Raw genomic sequence first — 19,608 nt, 5'->3', positions numbered from 1 at the left:
TTCATCGAACCCCATCCATTCCTCTATGGATCCCTCACCCTCCTCCTCCTCAAACAGTTTAGAGTTCCTCTCCCCCCGGCGGCAAGAGCTCTTTGGCCTCCTCCACAGCCCCCACAGTTGATTTTTGAAGAGCAGGAGCCTCTGCTGCCTCAGAACCCTGCCCAGTACCGCTTCCCACAGGGCAACCAGGATAATCTTTGCACTTCCCCCCACGACCATCCTTGACCCCCAGCAAACAAGAATTGTGCCAGCAAACCCCCAGCAAACAAGAATTAAGGAGGAAAGAAAAGGAGAGAACACTGTGAGCCCTCAGCTGAGGTGCCCACTGAACTTGGCTCCAGGGTCTGGCAGCAGCCCTGGAACCAGAGGGAGAGGGTAGAACTCTAGCCCAGCACTCTCAAATACCAGACCAGATCAGGCACTAATAATAATGTGAGCCCTCAGCCGAGGTGCCCACTGAGCTTGGCCCCAGGGCCTGACAGCAGCCCTGGAACCAGAGGGGGGGGCTAGAGCCCTAGCTCAGCACTCCCAGAGACCTGACGAGATCAGGCACTGATAATAATCAGTGTGAGCCCTCAGCCGAGGTGCCCACTGAGCTTGGCCCCAGGGCCTGGCATCAGCCCTGGAACCAGAGGGGATAGATCCCTATCCCACCCACCACACACAGAAAAAATCCAAGCTCCAATGCACTCTCCCTGTCTCTCTCCCAAAAGGCTGCCCGACAGCTCTGTCCCATTCCACTGCCTGCTGAAACTGAAAGGCAGAACTGGAAGCATAGTGCCCTTTTATAACCAGAGATCTCGTAGAGAAAAACTGGAGGTCTGTGGTTGGCAGTCAGAACTGCCTAACAGGGTTTATGAGATTGGAGTGCCCATGGCTACAGAACACCACCCCTCCCCCTCCCTCCCCCCTGGTCTCTGGTCCCATGTAACCAATTGTAACCAATTTGGAGCTCCACACTTGGAAGGAAGACCTGTCCATCGTGCTAAGTTGGGCTTAGATAGGGGTTTCCAGGGTGACAGAAAAAGTGCAGAGAGAGTTCAGCAGTCCCTGCCTCCATTGCCAAGGGAATTGATTGAAGGTGCCTGACTGTCTGGCTTCACGAACAGTGGACGAACGCAACGAACCAGGCTTGCGACAACCACTTGTTCATTTACAATGGCGTCTCATGAACGGCTTGTTCACGAACAAACGGGCTGTTCGTGGGTTTGTTTCGTTCGTATTGCTATTCATGCCCATGTCTACTAAAGACTCTCCCAAATTTCAGGAAGATTGGACCCAGGGATCCAATTCTATAAACCCTTGAACACAGTAGCCCCAGCCACTCTCTATTGTTTCCAATGGGGAAACATTTCCAAGGCTTTCCAGGCAAAGAAATCTTAAGCAAAGGGGTAACCATTGGCCAAAAGCAACTTCTCAATGCAAGCTGAACCAACAAACTCCAACAGAAGCAAACTGAAGCAAAGGATTCCCACAAGAAGCAAACTGAAGCAGGGGGACCAACATTACATCAGAGAATTCCACCTGACCAAAGCAAGGGGAACCATCATCTCACCAGAGAATCACACAAGACTGAAGCAATGGAACCAATGTCAATCAGATAAACTCAGCAGAACCAAAGTGAAACAAAGAAGGACACTATTGCAAGACCAACAGAACCAGTGTCACTCAAGAATCAAGGTTAGCAAAACCGAGTCAATGCAAGCACAATAGAACCAACCCAAACAATAGAATCCCAACAGAATTAACGTCAAAACCCAAAAAGAAACAAACTGAAGGGTGCTGCTGCAAGCTCAACAGAACCAACAACCAACATTAAACCATTACAAGTCTGGGAAACCTTTAAAGCAGTAGGGGACTCACTAATTCATTCACCCTCCCTCCTGCATCACTCTCCCCTCCCCTGTGAGGGAAGGCCTATTAACATAACCATCATTTTCAAGTTATGCCCCAACTATAGATGCTGTAGAGGAAAAAAATCTAAAACTTTTATGCAAATGTCCAAGAAGCAATTGATCACACACCTAAACAAGATATGCTGATAATCATGGGTGACTGGAATGAAAAGAGGGAGAGAAAGCAGAACCCAACATTCTTGGAAAATTTGGACTAGGATCACAAAATGAAGCAACTCATAGAATTTTATGGAGTCAACAACTTGTGAAGCTAACACATGCTTCAGGCAACTAAAAAGACAATTGTATATGTGGAAATCACCAGGTGACTGATACAGGAACCAAATAGGTTACATAGGCGGAAGCAGAAGATGGAGAAAACTGTAGCCAAAAGAAAGGAGAAACCTAAATGGATGACTAGGGAAACCCTTTAAAATTGCTAAAGACAGATGAGAAGCAAAAGCAAAAGGTAACAGAAATAGAGTCAGAATTCTAAATGCAGCTTTTCCACTACTTGCATTCAGAAAATAAGAAATCTATTATAATAACCAATGCAAAGAAATAGAAGACAACAAAAAAAAGGAAGAACAAGAACTGTTCCACAAGATCCAGGAAATCAAAGGGAAATTCAAACCACAGCTTAGGATGCTAAAAGATCAACATGGAAATACAGTATCCCATCAGGTCAATACTCTAAAGAACTATACAGAACTTGACAGATACCTTCAAAGAAGAATCTTTTGATGAAGAACAAGAAATCTTTGAAAGTGAAGTGAATGCTGCACTCAAAGCAATTGAGAGGAAAAAAGCACCTGAAGTAGATGGACTACCCATAGAAGCTACAGAAACTGAGTCTATCAAAATCTTAAGAAGAGTATGTCAACAAATATGCAAAGACAACAATGGTCCAAAGACTGGAAATGCTCAGTCTACATTCCAGTTACAAAAAAGGAGATTTCAAAGAGTATATCAACTATCAGACCATCGTGTTAATTTCCCATGCAAAGTGACACCCAAAATTCTACAGCAATGAGCTAGAAATGTCAAGATGTTCAGATTGAATTCAGAAAAGGAAGTACTAAAGATCACATTTCAAATTTATAATGGCTAATGGAACTTACCAGGGAATTTCAGAAACAAATCAGCCCATGTTTTATAAATTACAACAAAGCTTTTGACTGTGTGGATCATGAAAATCTATGGATTGTGTTAAAAGAAATGAGGGTGCCACAACATCTGATTATTTTGATGTGCAATCTTTACTCTGGACAAGAGGCTACTGTTAAAACAGAGTATGGGGAAACAGAATGGTTTGCAATTGGCAAAGGTCTATTCAATCTGTGTCAAGCATATCATAAGGAAAACTGGATTAGATTTAGAAGAAGGTGGAGTGAAAATTGATTGAAGAAACATTAACTATTTGAGATATGAAGATGACACCATGCTATTGGCAGAAAATAGCAAAGACTTGAAGCAACTACCAATAAAGGTTAAAGGAAAAAGCACCAAAAAAGGATTATAGCTGAACATCAAGAAGACAACAGTAATTACTGAGGAATTACACAATTTTAAAGTTGACAATGAGGAAATTGAAATAATTCAAGATCCTTGGCTCAATCATCAACTAAAAGGGAGACTGAAACCAAGAAATCAGAAGGAGAATTGGAAGAGCAGCCGTAAGAGAACTAGAAAAGCCTCTTAAGGACGTCTCTCCAGGGATCAAGATCAAGATAATCCCCGTTACTATATATGGATGTGAAAGTTGGACAATGAAGAAAGCTAACAGGAAGAAACTTGGGTCATTTGAAATGTGCTGCTGGAGGAGAGTTTTGTGGTTACCAACGATGGCCAAAAAGATAAATAAATGGGTTCTAGATCACATCAAGCCTGAATTCTCCCTAGAAACTAAAATGACAAAAGTGAGGCTATTGTACTTTGGACACGAGAAGATAAAACGTTCTGGAAAATCCAATGTTAGGAAAAGTTGAAGGCAGCAGGAAAAGAGGAAGCAAGGTGGCTGGACTCAATAAAAGAAGCTACATCCTTCAGTTTGCAAGATCTGAGCAAGTCTGTTAATGATAGGACATTTTGGAGGTCTTTCATTCATAGGGTCGCCATAGATCAGAGGCGACTTGACAGGATATAACAAACACACACTCATCAATTTTATTTGGGATTGTCAAAGGTTATTCAGTATATCCAAATACTGAATAGGCAATTAATCTGGGAGACCCAGATTCAAATTCCTATTCTGCCATGCAAGCTTGCTGGATGACGTTGGGTCAGTCACACACACTCTGCCTAACCTATCTCACAGATTTGTTGTGGGGATAAAAGGGAGGAGAGAATTATATTAGCCACTCTGGTTCCCCATTGAGAAGTCAGGGGAAAGTGATTGGCTGGAGGAGAACAAAAAATCTAAAAGATCTTTTGGTACACTCAGATCTTAAGGTGGATGCATGTGATTCAAATCCCCCTGTAGGGCACTTTAAGTGTGGACGGTGCCATTCGTGTTCTAAGGCGATTACAGGAAATAGTATCTAGATTCCAGGGACAGATGTAAAAGTGAAACTCAGGCATTTTACAACTTCCCAAACTCAGGGAGTTGTGTACTTGATAATATGTGCATGCAATTTGTTGTATGTGGGCAGTACCTCAAGGGCTCTCAAAACTCACTTGATGGAACATATATCGCGCATTAAGAAGAGTGCTAGATGCCCCTTCAGTAGAACATTTTATACAGATCTATCACAAGGAAGATGACTTTAGGTTCACTGTATTATTCTCAGGACATAATAGCCCAGAACGGAGTATAAAGAGAACTTTACTGCAGAAGGAATCTCTGTGGATACATAAATTCATTAAAGCCCAACGGATTAAATCATGGGTTTAATCTGTCTTGTTTTTTATAGGCAATTTGGAATATTTCTGTATTAGATCTTTAATTGGAAACATGCTACTTGATTGTTGGCCTCTTAAATGACGTGTGATTGCGGAGCTGAGTGCTTCTCAGCTGCCGCTTTTGACTTTGTGACTGTATACCTTATGGCTAAATAAGAGTACTCACAAAGAATACACGGGTATGTTGTTTGTAAAAAAAAATATTGAGTTCATTGTATACTATAATATTCATGTTGTTCATTGCATGGTTCTTTATTACTCATTACATTTGTTGACAGTTTTTACTGGTGGACTTGTAACCGCCCCAGAGGAGGTCTACGGACAATAAAACAGGCAGCATTTGCCAGCCCTGGTTGTTGGGTGGACGGTGAACACCCTTGGTGGGCGTCCCGACTTTCTACATCTCACCTAGAAAAGGAATACAAAGTATCATTCATTAAATCTCTAAGGTCTGTTTGGTTACTTACCTGGAGACTTACCTGCAGGATGTTCTCGAGGGACTTCACTGTACCATGTTGTTTGGACCATAAGGATAATTTTATTCATTAACTTATAACAGCGGCTTGAGTTTGTACTGTTTGCTGTTTAACTATTCCCTTGACTTATTGATGTTTGCCTTTTGATTGATGTTTTCATTGAGTAAATATCCATTGATTCTTTCATTGTATTTATCATCTTTATAAGATTTGTATAACTATTGTTTCCTTCACGTGTAGTATTCTACTTTGGTGCAAGCTAGTTAATTATTGGCAGCATGCATGTTATACCTGTTCTGCAAATCAATTAATTGGTTACCTATCAATTACCAGGTTAAGTTCAAGGCACTGGATATCACATACAAACTCCTCCATGGGCTTGCATCCAATTATCTGTTGGACCACCTCTCCTGCTATGCTCTGCCATGACCACTGTGCTCAACTGATCAAAGCCTTCTGAAAGTGCCACTCTTGCAATCAGATAGAGACCCAAACTTGAGCTCTCTCTGTTGTGCCTCCACATGGCTTGCCTAAGGAGGCCAGGAAGGCGCCCATCCTTTAATCATTCTATTTGACTGAAAGGTTCAGGAAGGCACTTTTATAAAGTAAAGTAGGGCTGCAGTATCATGTCATTGTTCTGGAAGGCAGTTCTCTCAAGAAAGTAAGATTGTAGTGTATTGCACTGTTTATTCTATGTATCATCTTGCTCTTACTGCACTACCTTCTACTTTTGTAATCCATTTCTGTATTGTTTATGGTATGCAGGGCTCATTTTGAGGGGGAACGCGCAGGAACGCAGTTCCGGCAGTTCTCCAAAGAGGTCACATGTCAAGTGGACCCGCCCACCTGACTCTCAGCCATTTTGGGCCCGTTTCAGCCTGGATTGTGGCCAAAACGGCCCAGATCAGGCCTCTGATGGGTGGTGGATCACTCTCCCGCTCAGCAGCAGCCCGATCCAGACCATTTTGGGCCCCTTTTCGGCCATTTTCAGCCCCCTTTTGCCATTTTGGGCCCAATTTCAGCCTTGAATGGCCAGGATTGGATCCAAAACAGCCAGGATAGGTGATGTCAGGGGGTGTGGCAGATGCAAATCAGTCATGCTAATGACACACTTCTGGTGATGTCAAGGGGCATGGCATATGCTGAGTTATGCTAATGAGTTATGCTAATGAGTTCCTCCAGCTCTTTTTCTACTAAATGACCCCTGATGGTATGTCATGTCTTAAACTCCTTTGTCTGCATTGTCTTCTAATGTCGTCATCCTACTCCAGTGGAATTGTTAGTTGGATGTCTTGTGTTATCTGAATGCATTGCTTTTAATTTTGTAATCTGCCTAGAGTCTCAATAAGTGGGTTTACAAATGAAGCAAATAAATATCCAAAGAACTTATTAAATTACTGGGAAGCAGAATAAGTGCTTGTTGGTATGGTTCATCTTACACGGCTATCTATTATTTTCAACTCTAACGTGGTGAAAGGTGTATCCTATAGATCTCTTTAGGCAATGTATATTCGTGTATTTCAATTGTCCCTCTAGAAATTTTCTTGTAGCCACTTGATACCTGAAGCAGAATCTTCCACATTTTGGTGAGAAAGCTTTTGTATGCCTTTTTTAAATCAAGGAGAACGTCTTCAGCTTATTATTATTTCTGTATCTCCTATGCACATGCATTCTCACACCAAGCTGGCACAGCATGTCATTTCCAAAAGGATGTAGACCTACACATGATGCAGAAGTTGAGATCAGGCCGTTATTTTAATGAATACCCTTTAACATCAGGACATAAAAATTCAACTGGTAAAGTCAAAGACCAAAAACTGTTGTCTTTAGTACAAAAGGAAATTTTAATCTCAACAAAAAATTATTTACAGACACCTTTAATGGTACAATTTATTCTAATTAAACAAAGTGTTTTTCAGTTTAAAAATCCCATTCATACAAAAATGCTTAAAATGCACACTGTGCCAATAATCCTGGCCTCCTCAAGTCTCTGGGAATCAACTAGATTTACTTTGAGCAATCTTCTGTTGATTCTCAAGACATTCCTTCAGCTTGTCTTCTGTTAACGTCAGTCTTTCTTCCAGAATGGAGACAGTCTGAAAAATGAAAAAGGCAGCTGTAGGACAGTACTGCAAAACTATCCATTTCAAACTGCAGTCCTACAAACACACCTGGGATTCATTCCCATTGACCTCAGTGAGGCTTAATTCTGAGTAAACATGCAGAGGATCTGGATGTGCTGCACATCATATTTATTTGTATTTAAACATATACACTGCAGATAGCATAAGCAGAATAATTTGTTGGTAACTTACACAAGCATTAAAAAAAACCCACAACCCTGAATCATCTAGTGTCATTGGTAGACTGCTTACATCCCACAGGTGTAAAGCAGATTCTGTGAACTGACCTAACTATTTTCACAAAAACCGTCATTTCTATTTATTTTCAGCTTCAAATACATCCTCCTTGCTAACTTTAAAAAAATACAACTACCATTATCTATATGATTTTCTTGCTGCTACCCACAATGAGAGAAAAGTCACCGAGAACAAATCCATAAATAGTCTGAGAAAACCACTGTGTCAAAGAACTATGGTTTTAATTGCAAACTAACTAAAAGCTCTTCAAGCAACAGACAGGGGAGAAAGAGGCAATGCCACACCCCACCCTTTTACCAGCATCAACACTACTGCCTCAGGCAGAACAAGGTGGATAAACTGGCCTGCTTTTTCAAACTTAACCCCACCAGGTTCCCCCAAGCCAAATCTGTTCTCCAGGCTCCAAGAAGGCAGCAAGAAACACTATCCTTTCCTCAAACCTGTTGGCAGGAAGGAGGAAAAGGTGGCCGTACTCTTAGAAACCCAGGCCGAGGAGGGCGAAGACAACAAACCATTGGAAACATACAGCCCCTGAAGCTGGCTTCAGGAGGATCACTGGTCCCTTCCATGGGATCCCACATCAGTGGTGGTCAGATCACCTAGTGCTGGTTTCTTTTACTCACTGCAATATTATTCCAAGAGCAGTGCTTTAATTTCATCCATAGGACCATGGGTAAGTATTTATAACTGAGATAGCTTTCCCCCTTATTCCTGGTGATCACAGTGTCTTGAGAAGCGAACTTCCTGCTTCTTTTTACTGGGGTCCAAAGTTGTAACTAATTTCCTTTGTCCCAGAGAAAACAGCAGCCAGAGAATCAACCCAGACTCTACTTGTAGCGCTCTGGCCTGAGTTCTATTGGTTGGTCACACTGGAGTATAAAAGAATGATGGGAATTGGCATACTTGCATGTCTATGATAAACCAGACCTATTCAGACACAGGCTATAAACTGGCTACCACATGTCAGCATATGCTAAATCGTTACATTGTGTGTGTTGAAATATATTGACTGGGGAATCTCTCACAAGATAAGTAGAATGCTGCAACACAGTCAGTTCTACTTGAACATGTATAATAACAGAACCATATCTAATAATTCTAATATTCTCTGTGAATGAGAGATTGCATATTTAAAGGAACCACAAAGTATCTTCAATATTAATTTCAGGTATATTGAAAAACAGAATACACATTGTGATATAAATGGCCTTTCCTTCAATATAACATATTTTAGCGCCCCCTACTGATCATTCTGTGAACTGTTCATGGGAATGCCACCATGGAAGCATCACACACAAAAGACCCAATACCTTGACATCACATGCTGCCTTGCCCGGTGTAGCGTCTCCTGCAATTTCATTCATTAAAACAGAGACATATGCCTGATCTCTCAGGGAGTCCTTGTTAAGCAAGGCATTCAGCAGCTATGCACTGTTCCAGTACAGCTTTCTATCATTCGTTGAATGCAGAAACAATGCATGTCCTGTTGTGTAGGGCATGATACCACTCCAGCCCCATCATTCTTTCTGTAATGAGTGTCTGGCAGAAGATGGCTTCTCAACAGGATAAAGGCCACCTTGCTGCTTCCTCATGTATGTAGAACTCTATCCATTCCATCTTTAACATTGTTGTCTTGGGAGGAAACGGCATATCAATTGTACTAATACTTACCTCAATGGGATTAGCCCACTAGTTTGATTTGAGGACCATAGCCAATTAATACTAATATAGAAAACATTTTAATGTTTTGAGCATGCAGTGACTGAGCAGTCTTCTTCCCACACAAAGTTAGAAAATGGAAATAAAGCCTGCTGCACTCCAATTGCAACTGCAGATACAGAGTACAAAAATATTGTCTGAACTGCTAGTGAAACATTTAGATTATAATATAAGACCATAAGCAACATTATTGCTTTTTATGATTTACTGTATGACCCTAAAGTGATGCAAGTAATTCAATATTCTTATAGATTCCTAAATATTCTATTTTGTTTTATTTTAGCCTAATTCTCCTCCTTCTCTCTAATGTTGTGTTGGGCTAAATGTATGCATCTCTCACTCCCATATAACAAAATTATCTCTCAGTGTCTTGAACTCAAGAGCTACTCTTCTTTTGCACATTTTGCTAACATCCATCCCAAAAGGGTATACATTTTATTCATGTCATACGTTCTGAAAAATACTGTGAGGAAGTTTATTTCACCTGCATAATCAGTTCTGACTAAAAACATATACATTTGTTGTACTGGAATTTTTTTTAACCGTGATGGGTCCAACTGGAAATGTTAAAGAATTATAAGACAGATACATAGAATCCAGAAACATGAATGTTTGCATGCCCCAAGAGCTACCTGGGAATAGTGACATGGTCCATACAGCACTCAGTAAACAGGGTTGCACTTACCTATAACTGTTGTTCACCAAGTGATCTTCTGTTTAGGTACACATGGGGACTACACATGTGCAAGCCAGCTGCACAGATGAATCTAACAAGTATTCTAGAGCTTTCTAGAGACTAGGAGAGCTCTCCTTCCCCTCAGCATGCACCAGGGAATACCTGCCCAAAGGGCATGTAACTGAAGGGGAGGGAGCGCTCTTCCCTCAATCCTTCCTTCACCACCATAAACAGCAGGTAAGCAGAAGAGATAGAGCCCACAGTGGGGAAAGGAGGGAGGGATGTGTGCCTGCAGAGAAGATACTCAATGAACAACAGTTACAGGTAACTGCAACCCTGTTTTCATTATCTTGACTTCTGTGCAGTCCCACATGGGACATTAGCAAGCTCACTTACCAGGTGGAGGTGAATGTGGGCTGCTTTTCCCACAGCAGCCTTGCTCCTGGAATCAACATTAATGGAGTAATATCTCAGGAAGGTTGAAATGGTGGATCAAGTCGCATCCCTGCAGATGTCCATGATGGAGAAACATTCTCAAAGAGCTACTGATGAAACCTGTGCTCTGGTGGAATGAGCTTTGATTGGGAAAGGGCAAGGTCCCTTTTAAGGTGGAGTAGGCCAATTTAACCATGGACACCACCTGGCATGACAGTGTTTGTGAAGATGCAGCTCTGCCCTTATTAGAACCAGCAAAGCAAATGAACAAGTTCCTGTCTTTTCTGAAGCTCTTTGCACAATCCAAAAAAAAAGTAATGTTCACCTAATGTCTTAGTGTGTGAAGTTTTATTTCTGTCACAGAAGTAGAGGCCAGAAAGAAAATAGGCAATACTACATCCTGGGTTAGATGAAAAGCAGAAATCACTTTGGGTAAACATTCAAGACCCCCTCCCCCATCAGATTATGATATGCAGCAATGGCAGCTAGGTGTATCTTGATGGATAAAATCACTAGGCCATTGTCTTTAAGGGTCTGCAAATAAAGACAGAGAGGCAAAGCTTGGAGCTAATATTGACAGACACAGCCCAATTAACAAATCTTTGCCACTTATGATTTACAGGTAGATGGCTTACAGGCTGAAATAAAGATCTCTGCTAATCTGTCTGGCCAGAGGTTAGTTAGTCCAGCAGCCAGGCTGTGAAATGAAGAGCACTCACATTGTGGTGAAGGATCTGACCAACACTGATTAGCTGGTGGAAGAGGTATATGTCTTCCCTTGGCTAGACTACAAAGAACCAGAAACCAGATCTGCCTGGGCCAGAAGGGAGTTATGAGGATACACTTTGGTAGATATATTTTGAGCTTGGTTTCAGGGGAATAGGGAAGGAAGGCATAAAGAAGACCCCCCCACACACACACACACAGCCAAGAGATATGGAAGACATCCCCCAAAGAAAGGGGGGGGTCTGTTGCTGCTTGGGAACAGAATTTAAGGCACTTTGTATTAAATCAGAATATAAACAGGTCTAAGCAAGGGTGACCCCAATGCTGGTGACCTGGGAGCAAACAGCACTCTTTGAGTAACCACTCATGATTGTTTAAAGATGATCTGCTTACGGCATTGGCTATGTAGTTAGTATGACCTGTAATATGGATAGCCTGAAGGGAGATGTCTCTCTGAATAGCCCATTTCCAGTTCTGCTTGACTTCTGAGGAGAGAGTGCAAGGGAATCTGTGCCTACCTAACTGTTGATATAAAATTTTGTGGTTGTATTGTCTGTTGTAAGTAGGACCTTTCTGCCTTGTAGGATGGCTGCAAAAAAACATAAGGCATGTCTAATTGTGCTTACTTCAAGCAAGTTTATATGTAGCATATATTCTGATCTTGACCACCAACCATAAGCATGTAATTATTCACAACGTGTCCCCCACCCAGGTAAGGAGGCAGCAGAGACTATTTGTATGTCATGAACAGAGGAAATCATATCCCCTTAAAAGATTTCTGTCCTGAGACCACCAATGGATCACACAACAAATCTGCAGATAGAAATTTTTAACTACTGGGAATCTTGTTGGGGTTTAAAGCGTCTTAGAAACCATTTTTGCAATGTTCATATTGAGCATACCAAAGGGTAGGACTGTATATTAGCAAAAATGATAACCACACTGGAAATGGAGATACTGCCCACAGTCATTGTCAATAGAAATGTGAAAGCATTCTTGGGATTGAGGATTGCAAACTATTTATTTCTAACCTAGATGAAACATCTTTTAAGGCAACCATTCTGACCTTAGCAACCTTGAGATATTTATTGAGGCTTCGGAGGTCTAAGATTGGTCTTCTCCCACCATCTTTCCTATCTAAATAAAACCCTTGTTTTACTTCAGAACTGGGAACAATTTCAGCAGCTCCTTTAAGCAAAAGTTGAGCAACCTCATCCTCTAAGCTTAGGTGGAACTGGAGGTACTGCCTGTGAAGGATGAACTGGAGAAGGGGACAAAAACTATAAGCAGCACCCCTTGTTAACTACAGATAACACCCAAGAATCATTAGTAACAGTAGACCAAAAAGAACTGAACAAAGAAAGCCTGTTAGTATACCTAGGAGTAACTTCCTCTGTGTGGAATAGTCATTGGTATGACTTCCGATTCGAAGTATGGCCCTTAGAGGACTGAGAAGGACACTTCACCCTCTGTTTCTGTTGTTTCTTCCCTTGAGGTTGTGTCTCAAAGAAAGGATGAGAGGAAACCTGAGAATGGGCAGGTTGGTACCTATAAGGCCTCTCTGGTACAGTGGTTTACCTATATCTTAGGAAGTACCAGAGCTTATAGGTGGGAGAAGTACCTACCTTACACCTACCCCCAAAGATTTTGCAGTGACTATTTTTGCACAGTTGAGCATGTGATCAATCTGACAGCTAAAAAGGTCTTTTTCCCTTGAAAGGCATGTCTTCTAGTCTCATTCTTGTATCATTAGGTAGAATACAGTTACGTAGCTGAGAGTGAAGTCTTAAAACCACTGCTAAGGCAACTGTTCTGCTGGAACAGTCAACAACATGTCTGGCAGCATTAAACTGTTGCTTGCCTAATTTGACTCCTTTCACACATAGCACTTTGGCTAAGGCCTTCTTATCCTTTGAAAGGACCTCAATATATGCTGTCATAGCAGTGAAGTTAGCCACTTTTAAACCTAAATCTTATGTTCTGGACCAACTAATTTACGTCCCTCACAGTCAACAGGAGTGGTATGGGAGCCTCCTCTCTGCTCAGAGAAGATGACATCTGCCACTATAGAGTTAGCTCAAGAACGCACAAATAAAAATTCACACCCCTCCTCTCAAACTTTAATCATTTTTTTAAGTTTCCTTGCAGAGGGAGAGGCTGATATATATCAAAGTGCTAATAATGTGCACATGGCACATTATTATGGCAGCATGAGGAGTCAAGTGAATCTTGTGGTGGTGAGTAGATGGAACTGCTGAAAGACTGGAGATCTCAACCACATCATCATTCTCTGAGGAAAAGAACAAGTGTGCCCTTTGCTGAGGGGAAGGTGAATGAAGAGGAATGGAACGCTCTCGGTGCCAACATTCCTTGGGCACAACTAGCATAGGTCTCAGTTCCTTGAACCTCCTCCTTTCCTCTGCCTTTTTCGCTGGTGGTTCTGATACACTTCTCAGAACTGAGGCCAATCGATCTCTTGGAGGCAGGGTACTCCACATCCGAGCTGGGACCCAGGTAGCACAGATGCATCATATTGGTTTTCTGCATCTCTGTCAGGCTCCAAAGAACACAGTTCGGGGGGGCGCTTTTAGGGGCCCAAGAGCTTTCTCCCATATGGCCGCTTTTAAGTGGGAAGCCCTCTCATAATGGGCTTTAGGGGTAAACTGGAAGCAAGCATTACAGGTACTGTTACTGAATTTCCTCTAGACACATTAGGTAATGGTTGCTGTTGTCAGACTGCACCATTTTCACGCCACATTGTGCATTTATTAAATAAAGCCATAAGGCTTTTTTTTTCAGAGAAACACTCAAAAAACAAAGTCCAGAAGAAAAAATTGAGAAAAATGAAGAAAAGGGATCTGAGGTAAGTAGTAAGATGTAAAGCTGAAGAGAAGATCCTTTATCCATGGCGGCAAAGAGTGCTTGGAAGGAAGAGTGCTCCTTCGTCTTCAGTCACATGCCCTTTGGGTGGGAAATCTCCAGCATGTGCTGAGGGGTGATGGAGTACTCCTAGTGCTTTGGAAAGCTCTAAAATAGTTGTTAGATTCATCTCTGTGGCTGACCTGAGCATGTAGTCTCCCATGTGGGACTGCAGAGAAGCCACAACAAACTCTTTGTTACCCAGCACTAGACTACTATGGCCTGCTTATTGAAGTTGCTAGGTCTTGCCTCTTTTACAGTTTCAAAGCTGGTTTCCAATATTTGAAGACTAGCAACAAAACAGAAGTCCTTGCAGACAGAATGCTGTCTAAACAAGATCTATGCACACTAATAGATCTAGTTAAGACAAGATTTGAAGTATATTCTGCTGAGCCCAGTGGGATAATGCTCATCCAGCCAATCCTGTTTTTCACAATGGCCTAAAACAGATGCCTCCACACAGGGCACAAAGGCAACACCACCATCCCCAACCATTTGTATGTAACGGCTCCACTTACCCACCACTGCTTATAGCTGTGGATATACTTATATAATCATCTTTTTAAATGCAAACTCATCTAAGCTGATGGTCATCATCACATCTTTGGGCAATACATTCCATAAAATTAATTCTGCACTGTGCAATAATGACTTTTTGTCAGTCTCGAAACTACTCCTGAAGAGAAAAAATGGATCATCCAGAGAAGGCAGAAAAAGTTCAACAAAACTCTTGAAAACATTCCGTACCTGAGTGAGAACATCTAGCTGTCCCACAATGTGTTGTAAGGTGCTGGCAAGACTAGACTCATCAATTTGAATTCGTTCTTGCTGCTTTCTGACTGATTCTGCAGTTTGAATTTCTTGCTTATCTGGAACTTCTCCAAAATCCATTTCCAACTGCTACAGCATAAAAAGACACTGCTCACAATATCAAATGAAGAAACACCAGTAGCAAGAGACATTCCCACTTCAAAAAATATGCAGTTAACGATAATACACAGGAGTGCCCAATATGAACAGCTGTTCTAGCACAGCCCATGAAGGCACCTGAGTAACACTCAATAACGCATGAGTTCTCCGTTCGTGATCCACCCCCCTGAAAGAGGACACTGCCTTCCTTTTTCATCAGTAGAAAATCTGATTGGATCTAAGCCAATGTGTTTTATTTTTTAATAAAACTTACAGCATACAAATGGTCTTTTCCTAGCCAACTTGACACTTAATCCCAGTTCAGATATAGCTAACACATGGTTCATTTTAACTTGGACTAGTTTGTGAAACCACAATTTGGCTCACAGACCACCATTCAAAACCTGGTTTATTTCAAACTAATGCTGGTTTTACTGACATTGCTCTTTCCCAAGCCTTTTGCACACAGCCCCAGCTGGTGTCCCAGCCCACAGTGAAGGAAGAGCTTTGCCAAGAAACAAGCCACGATTAAGCCAGAGCATTTGCATTTGTTTTACACACAAAAAAACCCCATAGTTAAGATTGTGAAGAAGCCTGTTTCAAAATGTTCGTTTCAAATCCTGGTTTGACAATTCTTTACCAACCATAATTAGTGGAATGATTGTGCACAAACAATCACACTCGGCTATAGTGAATTAAACCATGGTTTCACATGACATCTGAATCAAGCTACTTTCAGCCTTCCCAGTTCAACCCACACACTGCTGTTTCCTTCAGCAACTACTACACATTTACAGCCCCATCCACAGCCTATGTATTTAAGAATACCTGCATGTATATATTTAACTCAAGTACCCATCAGCATAGCTCTGTGTTGACTAGAATAGTCCATTCATGACTATTTGGAAGGATGTCGGTTCTGACTCTAGCTTAGGCCTATTTTTATAACTAAAAGGTAAATGTATACTTGTACATGTAAACTCTTGGTCAACAGTTAGACTTTTGTTATCCATATTGGCAGACATGCGTCTATGCTTTAAGCAGACAAACGTTCACTAGAAAACTATCAAGTGAATAAACTGTAAACACTTTTTTCTGGATCACATAAAGCATCACTTTGCCATTAAAAACAATAAGCAAACACATCCGTAAGGTCTCTGCCCAAATACTCATGAGAACAATAGAACTAACTTTACCTCTACTTAACGCAACAAAAAAGCACAAACTAAAAAATATTCTACATTGTTTACCTTTTCTTGCCTGTAAACTGCAGATTTTTGAATGTCACTATTGCCAGGATCCATTGATTTCTACATGAAAACATTCCAAAAAAGCATATATTAGTCTCCACTTCCTGTACAGACTCATTTCTGTATGAAATTGTATATACATCATAAATATTACCAGTAATCTCAGTGGTATTTTCACAAGTCAAATGACTGCTGTACTACCATATGAAACACAACATATATCCCCTAATATATAGCAGTAACCAAATGTCTGGCTTGGCAGCCCCAAATCTCAAGCTCTCAGCTGCACTGCAAATTATCTGCAAGTAATGCATTTCCAAATAACAAATTTCAAGTGCTTTCATCGTTCAGTCTCAGAAACAACCATTCTTTGACTTCAGGTACCTTTTCCAAATCATAATAATTTTATTTCAGTGTGTGAAAAAAATAGCAGAGTTTTCTTCAGAATATACAGTTAAGGGCTTGGTAGGTAGCAATTATGCAGCAAGCAAATGAAAGGTCAGCCAGGTTTATACCACTCAATAAAAAGGCAGCTGCCTTTTCCACAGCGGGTATCTCGTCCATCAGAGTTTCCTTTGGCCCCCTTCAGATTATGGCTTTTCCAAGCCTATTCTTTAATTTGTTTGTGTTAAGATCAAAATAATTGGGTACTTTGTCCTCTGTCAATCAATGAAACAGTACAAACACATATAAAGACAATGGTACTTCCCAATAAATGACTCAGTGATTATCTACTGACTGTGAGCAAATTTAAATTTGCTGACTGCTATGAAGGAGGTACAGCCTGATACTGTTCACAGCCAAAATGTAAAATTCTAAACAAGGACTTTTTGGAAGGGGTACTATATAATTACCCAACTGCAGAGGCTATTTTAGTTTTTTTGTGCAAAATTTATTCAGCACAACAGAAAGGTCTTTGCTATTAAGTATCTACTTAATGTGCATGCACATGTGTTGTCAAGTTGCAACTGAATTATGGCGACCCCAGCAAGAGGCTTTCAAGGCAAGTAAGAAGCAGAGACTTCCATTGCCAATTCTTTTTGAGGTCAGTCACTCATTCAAGTATTGGTCATGCTTGGCTTCAAGTCCTGATGAAATTGTACTATGCTATGCTGCCTTCCCTATCTATTTAACAAGTACTGGAAATATCAAAAGAAACAGATGAATTCCAAGTGGTCAGAAAGACCATCGTTTTTTTAGAAACAGCATAAATAAGCTGTTTATTATCTCATGAATACAGCACCACTAGAATACGGCAAATACAACTAATCTGTCTCTGGAGAAAGAAAGGCTTGTCTTTATACAAAAATGCCAATCTACTACAGATTGTTCTTCCAAACTGAGAGAATGGGGGATGAGACGGAATTGACAGATTGAACTAAGTAGTTTCAGTAACTTCTCCACTTCCAACAGCCAGGTGTGTTCATGGAGGTGTGAGGTCTACAGAGCAGCTATTCTCATTCACCCACAGAATTTAACAGCAACAACACCACTTGATATGTCCATAATATTTGCAAGCTTTCTCTTTTGATAACCATTACAACAAGGGCTTTTTTTCTGGGAAAAGAGGTGGTGGAACTCAATGGGCTGCCAGCACAGGGGGCAACTCTTGGCTGGAGGTAGTGCCCCTGGTCCCACATGTGCGCGCAAAGTGCGGGCACGATCCCAGGGCTAATGACGTCACTTTGGGTCAGCTGGAACGGGGGGGGGGTAGTTTTTAAACGTTTAAATCGCCCTTGGTGAAAATGGTCACATGGCTGGTGGCCCCGCCCCTGATCTCCAGACAGAGAGGAGTTTAGATTGCCCTCCCCTCTGTCTGGAGGTCAGGGGGCCAAGCCACCAGCCATGTGACCATTTTCAAGAGGTTCCAGAACTCCGTTCCACAGCGTTCCAGCTGGAAAAAAAGCCCTGATTACAACCATCCAGTAAAGTAGGTTCATATTCTAGCTTAGTGGTCTACTCTCAAATATTGGCAGTTGTTAAATGCTGCAGAAATAAGAATCTTATGTTTCAAGATCTTCCAAGTTCTGGCCGCCTTAACTGATAATAAATAATATTCCTATCCTTCCTAAAATTTGCTTAGCTCTGGTCTAGATAAACCAGTCAGTATTCAGCAATGTTCTGAAGACTGTATACCCACTAAAATGATGTGTCTTGTTTAATGCATCAGGCAGCCTAATTAGGAGAGAAAGATGATTATATTTAGAATTTCTCATTTTCAAACTAAAGCAGCAGTCATAGCTTCCAAGAAAAGTAAAAGTATATAACCTTTAAGACAAACTAATTTCAGTGTCAGATACAAGATGCATGCATCTGACAAAGAGAACTGTGATTCTTGAAAGCTTATGCTACAATAAAATTGGTTAGTCTTAAAGGTGCTACTGGACTCTTTTTGATTTTGCTTCTACAGACTAACACGGCTAACTCCTCTGAACCAAATTAAGAGTGACACATTCAGTGAAAATACTCCCTTGCTAGGATAAATGAACAACATCTTAGAGACAAATTGATTTCAGGTGTGAGTTTTCATCAGGAAATGAAGAGGGTTACATAAAACACACTGGCAGATATAGTTGTACCAGCTGTCAGGTGCTAAGGATCACCTGTCATATTCAATACCCCCCTGCAACTGAAGCTGATGCTGTAGGGGTGGATTCTGTTATTCGAACCCAGAGTGGGAAACTGAGAACTGGAAGTGTTTGTTCCTGCTGTAATCTCTCCCGAGTCTGGGAGTCTGCTTGACCTTGAGAAGTCCATGAATCACACAGCCTGTTTTCCGGCTTGCAGAGTTAGAGGACTGTTAGGAGAAAGGGGGGGTTAGGAGTAGCCTTGGGAAACCTGTATCTGCTTGACGCTTGTCTGTAACAAAACAAACCTAAATGAGCTCCACTGGAGAAGACAACCTAAACACAACAGAGACTCCGGGGTAAAGGAACTTAAAGGTTCCACAAACAGTCTATTGTGTATGAAATAGGATTTAGTATATTTTTATATTTTTTCTCTAAAAATAAAGTGCAAAATGCTGATATAGTGCAACAAACTAATCTACATACAGTATAAATAATCCTATACAATAAACAGTCAATAATATAAATCATCAGGATCAATCGATACTTCTTAAAGTCCAACCAGTGAAAAATTCATAAATCAACATTTGTCCATTTTTAACAGGCAAAAATCAAGACGGTGACCTCCATAATCCAGCAGAAAAGCTGGAGCTGACTGTTTCTTCAAATCATCAGCCTACGGATCTTAGCCAGCAAATTTTCAATTCCCATTTCGTATTGTCACTTCTTCATAGGCAACATGTTAACATTAAAT

The 19,608-nt window shown here is 41.1% G+C and overlaps 1 protein-coding gene across 1 annotated transcript in view; it reads right to left on the bottom strand.

Moving 5' to 3' along the window:
* Positions 1–7,136: 7,136 nt before the first annotated feature.
* The window catches only part of POC1A (POC1 centriolar protein A), a 38,533-nt gene continuing 26,061 nt past the window's right edge, over positions 7,137–19,608 (bottom strand). Inside the window, exons 10-12 of the mRNA XM_054977220.1 lie at positions 16,288–16,347; positions 14,876–15,028; positions 7,137–7,368 (exon numbers count right to left, since the gene is read on the bottom strand). Coding sequence (XP_054833195.1) covers positions 7,270–7,368; positions 14,876–15,028; positions 16,288–16,347 — 312 coding nt within the window. The 3' untranslated portion in view covers positions 7,137–7,269. The remainder of the gene's footprint in view (positions 7,369–14,875; positions 15,029–16,287; positions 16,348–19,608) is intronic.

Source organism: Eublepharis macularius, chromosome 4 (genome assembly GCF_028583425.1).
Source record: "Eublepharis macularius isolate TG4126 chromosome 4, MPM_Emac_v1.0, whole genome shotgun sequence".
Classification (NCBI taxonomy): domain Eukaryota; kingdom Metazoa; phylum Chordata; class Lepidosauria; order Squamata; family Eublepharidae; genus Eublepharis; species Eublepharis macularius.
The sequence above is the reverse complement of the archived record's forward strand: the minus strand, read 5'-3'. Positions and strand labels throughout refer to the sequence as shown.